This window comes from Heliangelus exortis, chromosome 9 (genome assembly GCF_036169615.1).
Source record: "Heliangelus exortis chromosome 9, bHelExo1.hap1, whole genome shotgun sequence".
In the NCBI taxonomy this organism is placed as follows: domain Eukaryota; kingdom Metazoa; phylum Chordata; class Aves; order Apodiformes; family Trochilidae; genus Heliangelus; species Heliangelus exortis.
Window position 1 is genome coordinate 24715468 of NC_092430.1, and position 20884 is coordinate 24736351.

The following is a 20884-nucleotide window of genomic DNA, read 5'->3' on the forward strand; positions in this document are numbered from 1 at the left end:
TTCCAACCCATAAGTCTCTCTCCCTTATTCTCTCTCCTTTCTTATAAGGGAGGAGAGAGAGATTAATAGAGAGTGTCTGTTACTCGGTTTAATTGCCAGGGCAGTGTTAAACCCTGACAGACCCAAGCCTCACCACACATCTCCATACCAGGAACCTCTGAGCTCACTTTGCCATGAAGGGGACAATTTCTGTTTTCAGCTGCAAAACTGGAGGAATTTTTTTGTCCCTTTTGCATCCGACCCAGGGGGTTTGTCAGTTCAACAGAAATGAATGACAGCAGCCAGAGCCTGGAAATCAAGAGGTTTTGTGCTGTTACAGAACAGGTTTCTCACGGAGTCACGTCGCAGTGCTGACCTCTAGTGACAGATAAGCCAGGAACAGGAATATTTGTTGGGATAAACCAGATCTCCCCTGCCTCAGAGGAGGCTCAGGGGGATCAGGATGCTGCCCACAAATCCTCCAGCAGCCCCTGCTGAAACCCCTAGGAAAGAAAAGGGAAGAGGGGAGAGGGGAGAGGGGAGAAGGGAGAAGGGAGAAGGGAGAAGGGAGAAGGGAGAAGGGAGAAGGGAGAAGGGAGAAGGGAGAAGGGAGAAGGGAGAAGGGAGAAGGGAGAAGGGAGAAGGGAGAAGGGAGAAGGGAGAAGGGAGAAGGGAGAAGGGAGAAGGGAGAAGGGAGAAGGGAGAAGGGAGAAGGGAGAAGGGAGAAGGGAGAAGGGAGAAGGGAGAAGGGAGAAGGGAGAAGGGAGAAGGGAGAAGGGAGAAGGGAGGGGAAGGGGAAGGGAGTGACCCTGGGAAGTTACACCATGTGTCTTTAGCACAGAGGGTGCAGAGAATTGAGAGATTTAAGTTTTACCAAGACCTGAAGCTCACAGTTCCTGCCCCTGCTGTGCCACACACCAAGTGCTGCCCTCCAGGTAACAGCACAAGAGTTCACTGCAACGGGGCAGAATTCAAGGGGACCAAGAGCAACAGAAGAACAGAATTTCCTCCCTCCCCAAGAGAAAAAAACAATAAATGCATCAACCCATTAAGTGGAGGAACTGGAGACAACTTTGCCTTTGGGTCCTCAAAGAGACCCTGTCAGAAACTCCACGTTTGTCAGGGGAAAGCAGAGGTCGTGCTTGTTTGAAAAATAAAAAATAAAAAGCATCTCTAAGTCCCCACAGCCACAACACATCACTAAACAACCATGTAAGAAAAATACAGGTGCCAGTATCCAGTTAAAGCTTTTATTAAAAAAGACCCAGAATTCACAAGTCTACAAGGAAAAATAAAAGCAACTTGTATCAATCAGCTGACAGGGTCTGGTTCTCCAAGGGAGCACAGAAAGCACCAATAAAAATGATCACAGGTCACTGAGTGCTCCCCTTCAGCAGCAAGCTCAGCACAGTTCACAACCTGCTCCTTTTATCTTCCTAGATTGCTCCTCAGACTACAGAACTATAAAGCAAAACAACCTTGGCTTAGTCTTTCAGGAAGATGATCAGCTCATCTTTCAGGAACATGAAAGAAATCTCCACTGAAATGCATCTTTAAAAAAAAAAAAACAACACAAACCAAAAAAAAACCCAGCTTTAAGACCATGAGTTCTAGAAGCTCTGGTTAAAATTATTGTAGAAAAAAAAAAAAGTGTGTTTAGTACTATTTAGTACAATAGTGCATTCAACTCTCTTCATTTTTAATTCCAACCTCTTAAAAATACATCAATTTTCACATTAATCAGGACTTCCATGAGCTTGGGACCTGGCATTCAGTTCCAGGCCTGTAACACTGAAATTGCATAGTTCCATTTCCTCTGAAATATTTCCTTGGCCTAAAAGGTAACCCTTCCCTCAGAATTTTTTTTCTATAAGAAAAACAAAATGGGCCATTTCCAACATGGTAACCACGTTGTCCAACTCCAGAGGCCAAATCACACCTGCACCAGGGCTCAGTTCACAGCTATTTTTTTTACATTTCAGCACTGGGGACACCAAGTCCTTGCTACTGCCTCAAGCTACTCACTGAGTATTTTAGAGAGGAGGGTGCAGTACACAGCTCCTGAGTCCCAACAAGCAGCCAGATGCTTCTTCATCCACATCTCTGTTATTTACCCCCAGTGCAGAGGGGCAGCTTAAGCCAAGGTACTTTAAAAACAGGGTGCATCACTCTGCTTTTTGCTGTCATCAGTACTGGAAACAAAGTTTAGTGCCCCAGGACCACCTTCAGTGTGTTTCTGCTTTTGCAAGTGGGGGAGGAAGTTATTTCAACACACTCCTGTGAGCCATGGTTGATAAGTAGGAGGAGTAATTATCTGGCAGCTGCAAAAATTAAAAAAAAAAAAAAAAAACATGCATCATAATAAGCCCTCTTCTCAGCTCATTTGGGCCACCAGCCATTGATTCATTTCCATGTTCTTCATTAGATTTTTAATTACTATTTCTGAGTGTATTCTTAGCATTTTAGCAGAGTTTGATTTGCTGGCTACCAAGCAGCCAGGTTCTTACAGTCAACATCTCACTGGTTTATTCCTCACTAGTGAAACCCCTACTTTGTTACTAATACCTGAGCTCCTAGTTTGGAGAGGTATTTATTCCTTAAACTAAAGTCATCAGCTTTGGGCTGTAATTTAGCCAAGTCTTCTTCAGTCTGACGTCTGAGCCTCTCTTGTTCTTCAGCTCTGGAAAAAGAAAATTGGTTTCAGGTATTTGCCCAGAGGAGTGCAAACCCAAGCAACTTCACCCTGGGTATGCAGTTTGATTTTTAAGAACTAGAAAATGCTTGTAATATCACAGCTGAGTACTGGGTATCAAACTAAAAGAGACCAGGAGCTGTGTCTGGATTACTCTGACTCAACATAAAGAAAGAGAGAGGCTGTTTTCTGCAGTTTCCTTTTATTTACATTGCAAGACTTCAGGAGAAAGAAAAACCTTTTGGTTTCCACAGATTACAGCATGCTCAGTGAGCCTTTGGAACAATCTCGACCATCACTTTATTAAAACAAGCTCTCACTCCTTTAAAATAGAGATTACAATACAAAAATAATCAGTTGTCAAAAATGCAAATAAAAGGCTGCTCAGCAGCCTTCAGAATGAACAGCAGTGTCCTAGAAAGAGCCAGCATTGGGCCAGAGCACTCTCACTCTTTTTCCACCCAAGTTTTAAAGAGGAATTGGACCAAACAAAGCTCTAAACACAGTTTTCTTAAGACAGTGGTGTGCATAAAACAGAGGCAGTAACAGTGACCCATCCCTAAGCTCTGCAAGGCAGGGAGCCTAAATTCAAGACCAGAAACCACCAATATGTGAAGAAACCTCCCCCCAAACCTAGTGCTGCACACAGAGAGACTTCACACTGCTCTGTGTCTTAAGGTGAGGAGGTTTTCCTTGGGTTGCAGAGCACCCTCTCCAAGGACAGAGCTTAAACACAGAGCAAAGCACTCTAAAGCCACTCTGCTCAAACAGAGAGATGAGCTGGCATTGGTTAAAACTGGTTACAAAGCATAAAAATCAGGCATTTCCTGTACAGCTCCCAGCAAGTGAGTTCCTTTTCCAAGGAATTACTGGGCAGAGAGAGCAAACTAAACAACACTACAGTTCTTCAAGTTGCCATGATGCTGATCAAATGCTCCCCACTCCTGGATGAGATTTGCTATTCAAATTTCTTTTCTGAAAAACACATTGGGATAGAAATTACTGACACTAACACAAAGCCATTCCTCACAGTAAGTGCTCAGGTGTTACACACATCTCACAGGGGCCAGGCAGGTTGAAAAGCAGCTCTACTGGGACACAATTTTTGGTTTTGGGTATAAAGTGGGGGGTTTTTGTTGTTTTATTTGTGTTAAAAACCTGCTGTGACCTTTTGGCTCAGGGATGATTCCCATCACAACCAAGTAGTGTGCTCAGGGGTCTGGTTTGAGTTCCTTTGAGCTTTCCTCAGGGCTGGTGTGTAACAAACTCACAAATTTGGACAAGAAACCAAACCACACTAAACTCCCCAGGTCAGCTGGCTAAACCCCCTGGGCAGGTATTCTCAGGTCTTTTTCCAAGACCAGCTGAAGTATCCTCACACCCCAGTGAAAGAAATGACTGCAAACCTCACACTTGTGCATATTTTACCTATTAAAAAGGAAATCATTCCAACAAGGTTACAGGTAAAGGAACTTCAAGCTCTGAAGGGACTCACTGAGTTGTTAGGTGAGAACAGAAAGGAAGAGAGGAAAAACAAATTCAGATCAGAGGAGCAGGACCTCTGATTTCTTAAGACCTATTCTATCCTTAAACAAATTAAACATTTGCTTTAAATGTGTTGGAAAAAATATCAATAAAAAGCCCAAGACTTTATCCCATTGATTTTTGCATTTTTCAAGGCACTCCAGTCCTCAGAGCACTAAGTAGAACCAGGAGCAGGTGACAATATCTGGGTGCTGAGACACTGCTAGGAAGCATCTTCAACAAGGTCAGCAGGACAAACTAAGCTGCCCCAAACTCCAAAAGACAGCCTTGACATTTTGCTTCAAAAAGCAATTTTCCTACACATTTGTGCAGATAATGGAGAAGCTGGAGTGGAAATAGAGGAGCTGAATAGTCTTTCATCTTGCCTTTAAGATGACACCTCTCTGCCTCTCTTCTCTCTCCCCAGTAGAGGTAATTATTTTGAAAATTACAAGACTAACCCAGTGTTTGTACAGCATTCCATATCCACTGAAAGCCTCACCCCTCATTTATTATCCTCAGAGAGTAAACAAAAAAAGAAGTAAACTTTCTGCTGTGCAGAGGGGTAAAACAACACACTTAAAAAACCAAGAGTATCCAATTCCAGCTGTTAGGGACCCTTAACATCTCCCCAGTGTTTTGCCAAGACCAAGGAAGTGGATTTTTTAGGTTATTTTCCTTATTTTCTGTAGAGAGGAAACCAGCACATACAAATCTCCCACAGAATGAAATACACTTAATTGGATGAACTGCCAAAATTTGCTTATTTCAATAATTTCTGCCCCCAGCCCACCCCATTTCCTTCTAAAGGGAGTGGACTCCACTTTACTGAAACACCTCATCCCATTTCCTTCCTAAAACCAGAAACTTTTCACTGCAGTCAGTAAGATTTATGACCCCAAACTGGGTTTCAGATCAGAGCTGCAGTTGAGGCTCAAGCCCCAGCTTCCAGAGCCAAGCTGAACACTTCCAAACAGGAGAGCAGGAGGAGGAAGCTGGAATTGAAGGGGAAATGACTGGGGTGTAGTTTCTTCTGGAGAGAGATCTGGTTTTTAATGACACTTAAAACCCCACAGGTAATGCCTGTTGCTGACTGGGTCAGGTACACACCACATAAATGAAGCACATTGTGAGGCAAGTGATCCAGTATTTTTTAAACACACTTTGGTTCCACTCAGTTGGAACCAAAATAAAGGAAAAGAGGGAGGAAGAGTGCCAGAAAAGAGGAGCTGGTTATTTGCTGCTTCCTCTCATTACTCATTCATAGAAGGCAGGAGCAGGAAACTCTACCACTAAGTGTTAATTAAGCCAGAAAATAACACTCAGGACAAATGGCAGAGCTGCAAAAGGCACTGAGTTCAGACAGAAATCCCTTTCACTACTTCAGCTCAACCATTTAAGGACACTGCTCTTCATACTTACTCAGTTGCAGCTACTTTTTGCAGTTTTTTCCTTTTCTTTGCAGACCAGTTGAGATCCCCCCCTGCAACAGAACATACACTTTGAAGCACATTATTATTTTTCTAATAACTGCACCTCTGATTGACACCTCACTACAGGAGTTCCCAGAGCACTTGATAAAAGAAATCAGTGGGATAATCTTACAGAAGTAGGAACCAAGGGAGGGAGGATGAGAAATGTGCTCCCAATCATCCCAGCAACCAAAATCAGGACCCAAACTGAGCTCAAATCTGACTCAGGTTTTTCCTAACAATGAAGTTTCCCCACAACCTGCCATAATACCCTAAAAAGTGGAAGCAAAGTTGAAAGAAACAAAATAATATCCCTTCCACATCCTTCACTAGTTACTGCTTAAAAAAAAGTTGAGAAAAACCACTGCTACTTGAAGGAATGTCTACAGAATTAAGTATTTGTATTTGTAGGTACATGTACAGCCAGGTTTGTTATGAAGTTCAGAAAAAGCTGCAGAATTTCCTCCACATTTGTTCAAGTCAGCTGGAGGGACAGGCAGCAGCTGGGAACACTTACCTCTGAGGTGGTTCACAAAGTACAGCATGACTACAGCTACTAGTGACACTAAAAAGAAAAAAAAAAATCAAATAAATAAATATACAATGAGAGAAGAACAGATTTAAGACAGGAACAAGCAACAGCTTAAGATCTTTTTTCCCTACTGGTTGTAATTGAGGGGAGATTTTTGACAGCAGCATCTATCAATTGCTTCTAAAAATCTCACTCTGCCCTAAGTAGCATGGCAACTCTGAAAAGGTTATTTTAGATTTAGGTTTATTAATAAACAGCCCTCAAAAGAAGCCTTTAAGAGTATCAGTCAATTACTCACTCTTTTACTCACTCTTTTTTTTTTTCTCTCCAAACACTGACACTGCTTTCACTAAAGCACTTCTAGAAAACCACAACACTCTTCCTTAGGTCTGAGTTACTTTCAACACTGACCCAAGTTGAAATCTCTCCCTAACTGTAAAAAAGGGAATATTAAGAATAAACCCTTGAAGCCTCTCTCTGACTGTAAGAAAGGAGTTACTACTGCTTTACAGGAAATATCAAGAATAAACCCTAACCAAGCTTCCTGAATGTACAAAAGTCATTTTCAATGTTTTTAATACTTACAGCAAACACAAGCAGAGAAGAAGACTTCCAGAAACAAGTATCCTCTTGTGTCCAGAATCATCCCAGCTGCTATAGCAATAACTGCCAGACCCAGATTCTGGATAGACTGCATACTAACACAGAAACACAGGATTACCACGAGGCAGGAATTTATTTTTCAAGAAAACAACATCAGCAGCCCTGAACAACCAAGGAGGTTTAACTTCTCCCTTTCTGTTGTGCCATCTGACCCCAGAGACACCTCCTGAACCTGCAGGAGACTTCCTGCTGGGCTGAATTTGGAGGAATTAAGTGTCATTAATGTGTCAGAACTGCCTGAGCATCAAGGCAGAGCAGAGCAGCAGAGCCTGAGGTACTTACAAGCCATAAGCAGTTCCCAGCTGGTGCTCTGGAACAACAAAGGCAACCATGGGCCAGAGGGCACAGGCAAGCAGGGAGTAGGCCACTCCTAGCAAACACTGGGGAAATAAAGAACAAGAGATGCCACGTGCTGTAAAGTTCTAATAAACTAAAACATCTGACCTGCTGGAGAGCAGTGTAGGTGAAAGAGACCTGGGGGTCCTGGTAGACAAGAAGATGCCCATGAGCCAGCAATGTGCCCTTGTGGCCAAGAAGGCCAATGGCATCCTGGGGTGCATTAGAAAGGGGGTGGTTAGTAGGTCAAGAGAGGTTCTCCTCCCCCTCTATTCTGCATTGGTGAGGCCACACCTGGAGTATTGTGTCCAGTTCTGGGCCCCTCAGTTCAAGAAGGACAGGGAAGTGCTTGAAAGAGTCCAGCACAGAGCTACTGAGATGATTAAGGGAGTGGAACATCTCCCTTATGAGGAAAGGCTGAGGGAGCTGGGGCTCTTTAGTTTGGAGAAAAGGAGACTGAGGGGTGACCTCATCAATGTTTTCAAATATGTAAGGGGTGAGTGTCAGGGAGATGGAGTTAGGCTTTTCTCAGTGGTGACCAGTGATAGGACAAGGGGTAATGGGTGTAAATTGGAGCATAGGAGGTTCAAGTTGAATATCAGAAAGAATTTTTTTACTGTAAGGGTGACGGAGCCCTGGAACAGGCTGCCCAGGGGGGTTGTGGAGTCTCCTTCACTGGAGACATTCAAAACCCTCCTGGACACGTTCCTAGGGGATGGACTCTAGGGGGCCCTGCTCTGGCAGGGGGGGTTGGACTAGATGATCTTTCCAGGTCCCTTCCAACCCCTAGGATTCTATGATTCTATGACATCCTTTTTCCCCACTCACAGAAGAGAAAAAGAAGAGCCCAAGTAACACCCTGTGCAATACTGCTCTAAATATCCACATTTAATAGGAGAGAGAACTACTGCCAGGACTGAACCTGAGTTCCAAAGCAATTTCTCAGCAAATCTGAAAAAAAAAAAAAATCTGAAAAACAAAAAAAGATTTTTCTTGAGGTTTACCACTACCCAATGGTGCATGTGAGATGGTTTTAAGCTTCAGAACTACACCAAAAGAACAAGTTTTAGGAGAAAAAAACTAGCACAGCAATCTGGTGATTAGCAGGTAGTGAGGAATGTCCATGAAGCATGAGAGGAGAGTTTTACAACAAAACACCACCAAACCACTGAGAGGAATTGAAACCTTCTCTGCAGGGAGAAGGAAAACTCCCAACTCCACACAATTCAGAAATTCCCATTTCTCATTGCATCATATTTAGCTCTAAGTCTCAGAGAATTGGTTACCATTGCTATCCAGGGGTTCCAGAAGGTAAAAGCCAACATAACATGAGCAGCAAGTGTAGTTACTACAGCACACAAAACCCAGATGATATTCTTTCCAAGTTTATCCACCAGGAGCCCAAAGACTGGGGACATGGGTGCTGAGATGATATACACAATGCTACAAAAGAATAAAAATAAAAATAAGAGAACTGGAGAGCAGCCAACCATGGGCAGCCTTAGGTGGTGTCTGCAGACAACACCCCAGATGCCCTTCTCACCTGTGAGGCTGTAAGAAAAAACACACAGAAAAAAAAAAAACCCAAACATAAAACAGACTCCAGAGGTCAAAATGCCCAAAAGGTCTGAAAACATGGAAAGACTCAACATGCAAGGAAATCCTGGCATACTTGGAGTTCTTGGAATCACATCCCAGAAAGTATGGTGGTGAGGTTGGGGGGTTTTGGGTTTTTACCACATCATAAACTCATCTTCAAACTCAGAAAATGAAGTTCATTATTCTTGCTATCAATCTGCTTCTCTCACTCAGAAGGAAATCAAATCCCAAAATAATGCTCTACAGACAGAGTTTTTCCTTCCCAATTCCTCAATTTTTATTTAAACATATACCCACACTTCCCAATTATTCCCTGGGCCAGGTGAAGTCTATCTACTCACTTAAAGTCACCACCTGCAACAGCAGAACCCAAATCTCCTCCCAGCTGGGGACAGCCCAAAGACACACACACACCCCTTGAGCACAGCAGGAGCTCATTAACTTACTCATTAAATCAACCCCAACACACCTGTTAATTGCACTTGCTTCTTGAGATGAGAATTTAAACTTCTCAATAAAGAAAACCCTAAAGAAAAACAAAACAGATTTAGAAAAATGCACACTGGTTGGACGTGGGAGAAAAATTAAGCTAAGGACACAAGAACCCAGGAAATTTATTAAATATTTCCCTCTGTGTGGCTCTGACACCAACATCCCAGTGTGCAGCCTCAGTTACAAGGCACTTAGGAGGTGGTTATCAAATTCTACACCATTTTGTCTCAGGATTATTCAGATTATAGTCCAAAACCTAATAATGAGACAGCAGCAACAAGCATTCTGTTGGAGACCAAAGTGAGAGGTTTTGGAATACAAGGAAAAACCAGGCACCTCCACTGCTGACTCAGCACTCTCCAACTCACCCCAGGTTTTTCCACCTCACTCAACATAAAACCTGCACTGAGCTCAAGAAAACTGTTTAAAACTCCAAGTACACTCAAAACACCTTTGAGCTCTGAGATCAAGTCATGTGGCTCAAAAGGGAAACCCCATAAGAATGCTTCAGCTCTGCATGATGGCTCAGTGCTGAGCAAAATCTGTACAAAACACAAAATTTGTACCAAGTTTTAATCAGAAATGGAGCATGGATTATGCTTTTGAGTTCTGACAGCTCAGCCAAGCTGAGTATTTCCCACAAAGCTGAGCAGAATAAGGAAACTGTGAGGTGATTTAATTTGTATCTCCAGAGAAGAGGTGACAAAACCACAGCACAGACTTGGTGGGAGACCCAGTGGCCCTGTGGCCACCTGGAATTCTTGAATATTAGCCTGCACTTCTCCCTTTGTAAGCAGGGAATGAAAACCCTGTCCTGATTCCACACCAGTGAGAGGCACTTACTTTCCAAGCCCAATGAAAGGAAAAACAGCTCCATAGTAACAGACACAGATGACAAAGATCAGCCACAAGGACAAGGAGAAATCCTTCACATCTGTGAGCTTAATCACTTCACCTGGAGTGGGGCAAGAGACAAGAGAGTTTCAGCCTGAAATTCATCCCCACTGGACAGACACTCAGGTGATGAGAGCTCTGTCTGCTCTCCTGTTTGAGCTTTACACAGGGAGAGGCAGTGAGGAACAGCCAAGCCCTAAATCAACAGTGCCAGAGCCAAGAGACAACTGCCTCCCCCACATTATGGACAGACAAGTCCTCTGGAACCAAAGCCTCTGGAAGTTTTGTTTTCCAGGGTTTCAAGGGAATGTGTAATCAGCTGGAAAAATTCATGCCTCAAACCTCACACTATTTGTTCTTGCTTGGGCCTCAAATCTGGTTAATTTCTAATTATTCTGACTTCTCCCACACTGAGGACTCAAATCTAGTTTGGGGTCTCAAATCTGGTTAATTTCTAATTATTCTGACTTCTCCCACACTGAGGACTCAGATCTAGTCTGGGGTCTCAAATCTGGTTGATTTCTAATTATTCTGACTTCTCCCACACTGAGGACTCAAATCAAGTTTGGGGTCTCAAATATGGTTAATTTGTAATTATTCTGACTTCTCCCACACTGAGGACTCAGATCTAGTCTGGGGTCTCAAATCTGGTTAATTTCTAATTATTCTGACTTCTCCCACACTGAGGACTCAGATCTAGTCTGGGGTCTCAAATATGGTTAATTTGTAATTATTCTGACTTCTCCCACACTGAGGACTCAGATCTAGTCTGGGGTCTCAAATATGGTTAATTTGTAATTATTCTGACTTCTCCCACACTGAGGACTCAGATCTAGTCTGGGGTCTCAAATCTGGTTAATTTCTAATTATTCTGACTTCTCCCACACTGAGGACTCAAATCAAGTCTGGGGTCTCAAATCTGGTTAATTTCTAATTATTCTGAATCCCCCCACACTTGAGGACTCAAATCTAGTTTGGGGTCTCAAATCTGGTTAATTTCTAATCAGCCTGAATCCCCCCACACTTGAGGACTCACCACACTCTGCCTGAGAAGAGCTGCAGGGTTTTTTACACTCAGTAGAGGAAATCAGAGCAATTCCACACAACCAAGCACCAGTGGCACACCCCAAATTAATCTGGGCTGGGAGGCTTTGTTTATAAAGTTGGTGATGGTGCATCTGACTGTGAAATGGGGGTTGAAAGTGTAAGACTTGCTGCTGATATCAAAATTAACTAAAATTATGATTAAAGGCATTCCTGTGAAAAAGATGTCAAGCAGCAGCCACTAGAATTGCAAACCTGCACAGAGCAGAACCATGGAATCAGGAAGGCTGGAAAAGCCCTTCAAGATAATTCAAGCCCAACCATAATCCAACCACAAGTGGGAGGCTCTGTTCCCACCACTCACCTGTTTTCCCTTGCTCTTTACAAAGGAGTTTCTCTGCTCTCCTGTCCAGGTAAGCAAGGATTGCTGCACAGGCCAGGGAGAAGAGGCAGGTCACACCACCTGCAAGAAGGCAGGGACACAGCTCCAGTCAGTCCTGGCAGTTTGGACAGTGACAAATCCTCACTGTTATTCCCACTTCCCTTCCAGAGGGAAGGGAGAGAGACTTTCAGGTGGGAAAAGCTCAGCAGGGAGATTTCATGGGACTCAACAGCTCCAGGAGTGAGGTGTAAATCCTGAAGCCTGCCACAGGAGACACCTCCCTTCATCTGGAGTACATTTATTTTATGAAAACATGAGCAGCACTCCCACTCAGCACAGCCAAGCTCCTCACCTGGAATACAGAAACAAAGCCCCAGCCCTCTGATCAACACCAAGGCCTTAAAATTCCTGAAGGGCAGGAAGACAGCAGCTGAAATTTCATTTTTACTTCTTGCTGGCAAGCTGGGCCATCCTGAGAGCCCTCAGAGTATTTTTTTCAAGCCTGCCCTTTACTCAGAGGGTGTTAAATGCTTCATCTCTGTCAGATACAAACTCCAGTGGGGCAACCACAAAAAAAATAAATAAATCACACAGCATTTTATCAGCTGCAGCAATCACACTGCACAAGAACACTCCACACTGAGGCTTGTCCTAGTGCCACATTTATTTGTCCTTGTAAGAAATCACCCAGGCCAGCTGCTCATATTCAGAACCCCCAAATAACAAGAATAACAATTCCAAATATTACTGACCTATCATGAGGGTTAACCCCAGAGTGCTGGGACCAGTGTACCCCAGGAGATCCTGGATTCTGGAGTAGATCCATCCCATAATGTTCATGTTCACTGTGCTCCCCTAGGCAGAAGAGGCTCAGGTGAAGAGCAATGCAATTCCCAGTTCCCCAGATTCCAAAGCAGGGTGCTAATGGAGCAGTGCTCAAAACAAGGAGGGGAGATGCCACACAGGGAATATCAACACTGATAAAACTCTGCCCTGCTGCTTGGGTTTGTCACAAATTAACCACTGCAAGAATAATTACAACAGAGCCACACCTCAGCAGTGCTTTGATGGATAAATAAATAAAAATGCCAGAAAATCCCCATCACACCCTGCACGAGCTCAGCCCAGGCAAGCAGGACTCCCACCTGAGAGGAAAAAGCACATTTTCCCCCCTTTTCTGTCCCTCAAGAAAGGATCCCTGGCTGCAATCCAAGTTAACAACACCCTGAACATCCCCCCAGCTGCCACCACCTAACCCTGTTACCCAGGGACACCCCTGCAGTGGTCCCCAGCACCCTCAGTGCTTCCCCCAAACCCAAATGACACCACAGCTCCTACCAGAACCAGCCCAAACACACCCTACAGCAGCAGGGGAGGATGGGAGGCCTTCAAGCAGCCTTTTATGAGACCCCAGGAATCAATGAATCAGGTGAAATGCAGCACTGTGGCTGTGCCACCCAGTAACCTGCACTGCCACCACCACCAGGCTCCTGCAGAAGGCTGACAGGTCCTAAGAAATCCCATTAAAACCCCCTTCCTTTGTCTGCTCACCACAAATTCTTGGGATTTTACATTTCAAGGCCTTCAGCAGCCTTTTATGAGACCCCAGGAATCAATTAATCAGGTGAAATGCAGCACTGTGGCTGTGCCACCCAGTAACCTGCACTGCCACCACCACCAGGCTCCTGCAGAAGGCTGACAGGTCCTAAGAAATCCCATTAAAACCCTTTCCTTGTGCATCCTTTGTGTTTCACCACAAATTCTGGACATTTTACATTTAAATTTCACACCTATTTCTTACTGAAAGACCCTGGGGAGCACCAGAAATGCCACAAGCCCCTGCCAGGACAAGCAGCAGGCTCTGAACCCACACAGGGTTTTTTTATTTAATTTTTTTTCTACTTTTTTTATTTTTACTTACAATTCTGGCCATGCTCAGCTGCAACCCAAACACAAGGTTTAACTCCTTGCCTTTAAACCAGCTGACTGCATAAGTGTTCTGTGCCACTGCTAAGGACTCTCCCCCTGTGCTGAAAAAGAAGAGAGACACAAGAGGAAAACAAGAACTGCACCCAGGGAGCAGTTTCAGAGACTTCTGGCTGCTGGGAGGCAAAGCCACAGCTCCTGTGCAAGGCAAAAAAGCCTGGAATGCAATTCCAAAGAATTACTGAAGAGTGGGAAGCACCCCCAGCAGCCCAGCAGAGATTCTCCTTGCCTTTGGGACTCACAGAGATCAGCTCAGGGGCAGCAGTTTCTTATTTATCTATTTATTTAAAAGAATCAAACGAAATTAACAGGATGAGGTTCAACACAAGAACCCCATGGGGAGCTCCAGGCTGGGCACAGAGTGGCAGAAAGGGAGCTGGGAGTCTGGATTGCCAGGAAGCTGAAGAGGAGGCAGCAGTGTGCCCAGGTGGCCAAGAAGGCCAATGGCATCCTGGGCTGGCTGAGGAAGAGCGTGGCCAGCAGGTCCAGGGAAGGGATTCTGCCCCTGTGCTCAGCCCTGGGGAGGCCACAGCTTGAGTCCTGTGTCCAGTTCTGGGCCCCTCAGCTCAGGAAGGAGATTGAGGTGCTGGAGCAGGTCCAAAGGAGGCAACTGGGCTGGGGAAGGGACTGGAGCACAGATCCTCTGAGGAGAGGCTGAGGGAGCTGGGGGTGTTGAGGCTGGAGAAGAGGAGGCTCAGGGGAGACCTCATCACTCTCTCCAACTCCCTGAAAGGAGGTTGGAGCCAGGGGGGGGTTGGGCTCTTTTCCCAGGCAACTCTCAGCAAGACAAGAGGGCACAAGAGGGCTCAAGTTGTGCCAGGGGAGGTTTAGGTTGGCCATGAGAAAGAATTTCTTTCTGGAGAGGGTGATCAGGCATTGGAATGGGCTGCCCAGGGAAGGGGTGGATTCTCCATCCCTGGAGCTATTTCCAAAGAGCCTGGATGTGGCACTCAGTGCCATGGGCTGGGAACCACGGGGGGAGTGGAGCAAGGGTTGGACTTGATGAGCTCTGAGCTCCCTTCCAACCCAGCCCATTCTGGGATTCTATGAAACCCCAGAGCAGGCACCTCACCTGGGATCTGGATTTACCAGGATCTGACCCCCCCTCACTGCAGCTGCCTCAGATTTTTATCAGTTTGATGCTGGGACACCAGACAGATTTTCAGGAAGGGATTCCCTCATTCCCAGGTGTTGTTTGGTGTTGCCTGTTGTCCTTTTTCCTCAGGAAAGGAGGAATCAAGAGAAAAGGGGAGCCTGGGAACCTTGGCATGTCCCACTTTTAGAAAAGCCTCAGTGTGGCAGCAGGGCTGCAGCCTGCCAGGCCCCAGAGAACACACCCAAACCCTTCCAGACTTACCCAAAGATGAACCTTCCTGCCTCCATCAGCCAGAAAGCATCAAGCAGAGCTCCCAGAGCAAACACCACCTGCCAGGAGAACATTTAAGGAGCAACTGATTAAAAGATTAGGGGTTAAAAGAGGAAAAAAAAAAAAAAGCTTTTCCCTCCCCAGGCTTGCAGAAACACTTCCCCCCCACCTCCTACACACACCTGGGTTTTGGGTTTTGCTCCCTCTGCCCCCCTGATCCATCACCCTGCTGTCCCACCCTGAAATCCCCTCAGAACAGAGCTCCAGAGGCTCAAGAAACTTCACCCTCCCCATCCCCCCCTCCCCAAATCCCCCCCCCCCAAAGCAGCCTCACATCAAACAGAGGGAGCACTTGGTTCCTTCACATTATCCCACTGATCCTTTGATGTCACCCCAATAAAACTCAGGGTTTTCCACCTGCCCACCCCATCTAACACACCACACACAGACACAAGAGGCTGGCTGGGTTTTTTCCCCACATCTCAGCCTTCACCCTCCTGCTTGCACTCACCTGCCCCACACAAACCAAGACACTGAATATCACAGTTCCCAACCTGCAAGGAAAATCAAGTTACTAAATGCAAGGCCAGAGGCTTTTGCTTGCTGTAAAACACTATGAATCTCCCTGCAAGCCAGCAAACAAGGGGAGGCTGATATGCAACAAAACCTCTAACAAATGCTGCTGCTGCTTAAACAGCTTCCTTTTATAAAAGTAACACAGACATTTGACCTTTCTGAGCCACTTTATTTAAGCCACAAAGGGACAGCAGAGCATTTACACCAGTGGGACTCCCTGAAGCATGTGAACAGCAAATTGAAAGAGTTTATTATCCTCTGGAACAACTTTACGTGCTACAGGCTGTGAACACGAGTGCCCCCCACACCCCACTCACCGGATCCCAAACACTCTGTCTATCAGAAAGCCTCCCAGGAAGCAGAGAACCACGTTGGGCCAGGAATACCAAGCATAGAGAGCCATGAACTCTGCCGTGTTCACCCTCATGTCCTACGCAAAAGAGGAAGAATTAAAAAGAGTAACGACTCTCACAGAGACTCTGAAAGAGAGGACACCCTGACTTGAGCCACCCTCACCCCCATTCCCCCCTACTCACCCTTAGCACCTGCGTCTGGAGAGCCGCCGGGTTGTCGTAGCAGAAGTAGCTGCCTGCGAGGAGAAAGAAGGAAACCTCAGAGCTCTGCCCCGACCCCCACCCCCCCGCCATGGCCGCCTCAGGACCCCCCCTTTCCCCCCCAGGCCCCCGGCACGCACCGAACCCCAGGAAACACATGAGGGCGAGGACCAGGAGGCGGTGCGGCAGCCTCCGCGGGTCACAGACAGCGGGCAGGGCCCGGGGGGGACCCGGAGAACCCCCGACACCGCCGCCATCCTCGCCCAGCAGCGCCCGCTCCTCCTCCTCTTCCTCCGCCATGGCCGCCATTGCCCCTCACGTGACCCGGCCGCTCACGTGACCCGCCCCACAAGGCACCGCGGCTCGTTGCCATGGCAGCGCGGCCTACCCGCGGCCTGCACCCCCCGAAGCCTCCCTCCGCCCCGAAGGCAAGCGGGGGAGTGGCTGCCGGGTTTAAAAAAGTGGGCAAAGTCGCTAAAAATGCCCCTGAAGGACTCCCCAGAGCTGCCCGGTGAGGGCCTGGGTGGCAGAGAGTGGCAGCGGTGGCGTAGGCACGGGGCTGATCTCAGGATTTAGCACCTGTAGCCTCCTTTCTTGAAATAAAATTCATGTTTTCATTCTAGAGGGTTGTAACTCCGCAGGGCTGACCCCATCACTCCCTGCAAGTTCCTTACAGGAGGGTGTAAAGAGATGGGGATCCTGCTCAGTGAAGTTACAAGTGACAGGAAGAGGGGGAAGGGCCTCGGTGTGTACTGGGGGAGGTTGAGGTTGGATGTTGGGATGAATTCCTTCACCCAAAGGGGGGTCAGGCACTGGAACAGGCAGCCCAGGGCAGTGCTGGAGTCACCATCCCTGCAGGTGTTGCCAGGGTTAGGTTAATGGTTGCACTTGAGGATCTTGAAGGTCTTTTCCAACCAAGGTGATTCTGTGATTTTTAAGATCCCTTCCGACCCAAAAAACCCTTCTGTGAGTGAACCTCTTGATAGCAAACTAATAACTAATAAATAAAAAAAAAAAGCTGAGGGGACAGACTGCACTAAGCTCTACAATAAGCACAAAGGGAAATGAAAAAAACCCTAACCCTGGTTTGATTCACCTTTTGGGGATGACAAAAGGAAAAAGAAAGCGTTGAGGTCCAAACCAAGAGGTCCAAACCAAGAGGCCCACTTGCCAGCTGCTCATTAATTTGATCCATAACCATCCAAAAAAAGTCAAAATAAGGCTTGGACTTCATCTGCTTTGAGCTATTGGGCATAAAACACTTTTCACTTGGTATGTGTCCTTTAGCAGATCTGCCAGGTGAAAGTTTTGTTCTGAAATGCCATTTTTTTGCCCTAAGCTCACCTGGATTCCTTGAAATCAGAACAGCCCTTCCAGTTTGCTGCAGCTGCTCTCAAAAACCTGGTCCTGAGCTGAAAATCTCCCTGGATTTCTTCCCTCCCTTCCTCTCGAGGGTTTCGTGGCCTCTGGAGGGAGCTCCAAGGCAACGCTGGCCCTGCAGCCACCTTGAGTGTCACAGGGGGCATGATTAAAGGCAAATCATTTACATTGATAAAAGAGAGAATTTCGGTGATAAGTGGATTTAAAAATGTATTTTTATATTTTTTTTTTCCTAGCTAACCAGCACACCTATCCCAGGAGACCTCACAGTACTTTTCTAGGGGTCTCTGATCTACAGAAAACATTTTTTTTGTTCATGCACAACCTCTTGTTTCCCTCCAGGACACAAATAGGACCTTGCAAAAGCCTCCATTCTGCCCTCCCACTGCCACCAGCAGCAAAAAAAGGCTGAGAAACCTCAGGAGACAAGAGGATCCAGCATCTGGGAGGGTGGAGGAAGCCCCAGCCCTCTCTGATCCTGCAGTGCAGAGCCAGAAACAACAGAGCTGACTTCCCTGAGGCTTTGTGGCTGCTTCCCCAAGACCCTCCTGCTCCATTTCTGGCATAATCTCACCCACAGCAATTTCAGAGAGATGAGGTTGTGGGTCAAGGAAGAAAAACCCTCACCAAGGAGAAATGAACTGCACAGCCTGCCCCATAAAACCCTGTGCTACCCACCAAACTTCAACCCCACACAGCTGTGGAGTGCCAGAATATTGCTATCAAAAAGATTTTTCTTTTTTCTTTTCTCTTTTTCCTTTTTTTTTTTTTTTTTTTTTTTTTTTTTAATTTTCCCTGTAACTATTTTGAAAGGGACTGTGACAAGGATCCCACAGAAACTGTCCCTTCTCGTTTTTAAAATCAATTTTATCAGCAAGATTATTTAAAGGAAGATGAAGAAAAAAAACCCACAATTTATCTCCCAAGCCTCAAAAAGTCTTTCTAGTCCCATAATCAAGGCAAGTGGCAAAACCACGTTGCAAGTAAACATATTAAGCTAAATTAAATTAAATCTGAAATTTCAGATGTGGGAGGATAATATTCTAGCCCAGAGCCAGTTGTGTAGGGCAGAGACTGGGAGTGAAAAGCTTTTGGAGGGATATCCTCACCACAGCTCCTGTCTGGGTAACTTCAGTTAGTTTAACTACCACAAAAAATCCTGCTCTCAGGCTGGTTTGGGGGTCAGGATTTCATCCTGGGTACTTTTGCTGCAGTGTTTTGTATGCTAAAGACAAAAAAAAAATAATTAAAAAAAAAAGTGCACTCTGCAAAAGTATTTTTGAGAGCTTCTGACAGCTGTGGCAGATTGGCTGTGCCAAGTACTGTAAAAAACATAAAAAGACAGCATCTCCCTCTTTTTCCTGTAAAAACAGTGAGACAAGGCCTGGTCAGCACTTACCTCCTCAAAGGTTCAATATTGTTTAATAACCTCTCTCTAATTTTATTATTTATAGTAAAGAATCCTGGATTTCTCTTCCTTCCTTAAGTCAGGACCCAAACGTGCTGTGTTGTCCTGACAAGACATGGTTCCATCCTGTGTCTTTTGCTTTTTTTTTGTCCCCTCTTCCTGCCTGCTTTTGGGGAGACCTGAATTCACTTATTATTCCATGATTTCCTAAGGAATTAGTGTGAGTGTTTAAGGTCCCACTGTGCCAGTGAAACAATGTCATTCATCCCTAACCAGATCAGTGACATTATTGCCTCTCTCCCACACTCCACTCCTGTCCTACAAAAATATGCAGAGGCCTAAAGGATTAAGCTATTTAAGCCATTTTTAAAGCTACCTAAATCATTTAAAAATTATTACCTGATGTCACTTTCAAGCAGGCTGCACTGAGCATAATGAATTCAATCCCCAGATAGCAAAGGTAATGGTGGGGGGATCCTTCCCAGGGAGCACATCCATGGCAGGCTCCAGAACAACAAAGGATTCCTGTGCTTTCATTCATCCTGGAGGGACATTTCATTAACCTGAAACACATGCAATTTTATTACATTTCTTTTCAAAGATGTCAGTGGGTTTTTCATGTTAATTTCATGGCTGCCTGTTTAAATATTTCATACTAGCCAAGACTGGATTTGTAATTTATCAACAAGATAAAGACTCTTTGGAGTAGAGCAAGAAATTAGTCATGCACCCACAGTTTTTAACAGGAGAAAAAGAATATTTTGCCATCTGCCATTTCCAAATAGCTGTTGTGCCACCCCTTTCTTCCCAGTTGCTTCACCTTGGGTATGACCTTGCTGTGCCTGGAGTTTAATGTGCACTGGGACTCCAGTCTCAGATGATTCCCAAATGCATTGCAGGTGAGTGTTTATGTCACAAATAAATACAGTGGATTGCTCTTAAACTCATGCTTTAGGATGTTTATTACAGATGCAATTTCTGTCTTAGCATAAATCAAAGCACTCAAAGTGCCATATGATACCAAATGTGTAGTTTAGCAGCATAAAATGGAGCCAAAACTGTGTACAGTACTTTATAGGGGCTATAAAATTCTTCTGCTTGTGGCCTCACCTTTTTTGCATTGCCCAGATCAATCAAGCCCACTGAATGCTCTGGATAGTAAATACTCCTGTGAAACAACTATTAGCTTTCAGACTTTTAGTTCTTCTAACTTATTGCTCTCTTCAGAGAAGATGCTGCAAAAAGGGGGCAAAATTACAAAGAAGCAGGAACCACATTTCAGCTGATTAAACTCAATTCCCCACCATTAGCCCTTCTCTGAAAGAAAAATCCTCTGCTTTGCCTCCAGCACGTGCCAGGAAATTAGGAAAGGTCTGACCTACACAGACACAAAAACGTTTTGTATTAATTTGTGTGGTAAGGAATGTGTTGTTACAAAGCCCTCCGTGTCCTCTCCTCTTCCTGCCTCGCTCAAACATTGTTGCACGTGTGTAAAAATCTCCTTAAGAAATGCCTGGTGTCTGTGAACAGCTGGGAGAAGGCTGAGGGAGCATTTTTGCATCAGAAATCCCTCTGAGACCCAAGAGCTTGGCCTGAGGAACCTCCTGAGGCTTTGGAAGGACACCCTGCCAAAGCAAACACCTCCTCCCCTCTCAGCTGAGTCAGATAACACTGAGCCTTGGCAGTTTATTGCTCTTTTTTCTAAGTACACTTATCAAGCCAGATTGCACTTGGGATTGCCCCCAGTTACTTAAAGCCCTTGCTGTTCCCTAAGGCAAGAGGGTGCCAGGCTGTAACTCCAACACCAAACCTGCTCAGGTGATGTATATTAAAAAAAATACCTGCAGTGAGAGTGTAAGAGCATCATTAAGGATGTTCAGCTTCTCAGCTAAACCAGTGCTTTCAGGAGGCTTTTTTTTATTTTCATTATTATTATTATTTTACTGTCTGGGTACTTTGACCTAGCAGAGGTTGCTTCCTGCTTTCCCTGTACATCCCAGTGAGA

At 45.4% G+C, this 20884-nt stretch overlaps 1 protein-coding gene across 3 annotated transcripts; it reads right to left on the minus strand.

The window, feature by feature from the left end:
* Window positions 1-1217: 1217 nt before the first annotated feature.
* MFSD1 (major facilitator superfamily domain containing 1) lies at window positions 1218-16434 on the minus strand. Of its 3 annotated transcripts, XM_071752805.1 has the most exons (17): window positions 16232-16434; window positions 16074-16126; window positions 15855-15967; window positions 15473-15515; window positions 14953-15020; window positions 13531-13639; window positions 12362-12464; window positions 11592-11690; window positions 10133-10244; window positions 9267-9323; window positions 8485-8641; window positions 7145-7242; window positions 6785-6897; window positions 6185-6232; window positions 5618-5678; window positions 2545-2659; window positions 1218-2300 (listed from the first exon to the last, which is right to left on the minus strand). In XM_071752805.1, exons 1-17 carry the CDS (start codon window positions 16398-16400, stop codon window positions 2241-2243), a joined length of 1578 nt encoding a protein of 525 aa, XP_071608906.1. In that variant the 5' UTR covers window positions 16401-16434; the 3' UTR covers window positions 1218-2240. The 3 variants fall into 3 exon arrangements, with proteins under 3 accessions (XP_071608906.1, XP_071608907.1, XP_071608908.1); XM_071752806.1 differs by lacking the exons at window positions 1218-2300; window positions 2545-2659 and adding an exon at window positions 2857-3646 and having other exon boundaries at window positions 16232-16431; XM_071752807.1 differs by lacking the exons at window positions 1218-2300; window positions 2545-2659 and having other exon boundaries at window positions 5614-5678; window positions 16232-16431.
* Window positions 16435-20884: the final 4450 nt, after the last annotated feature.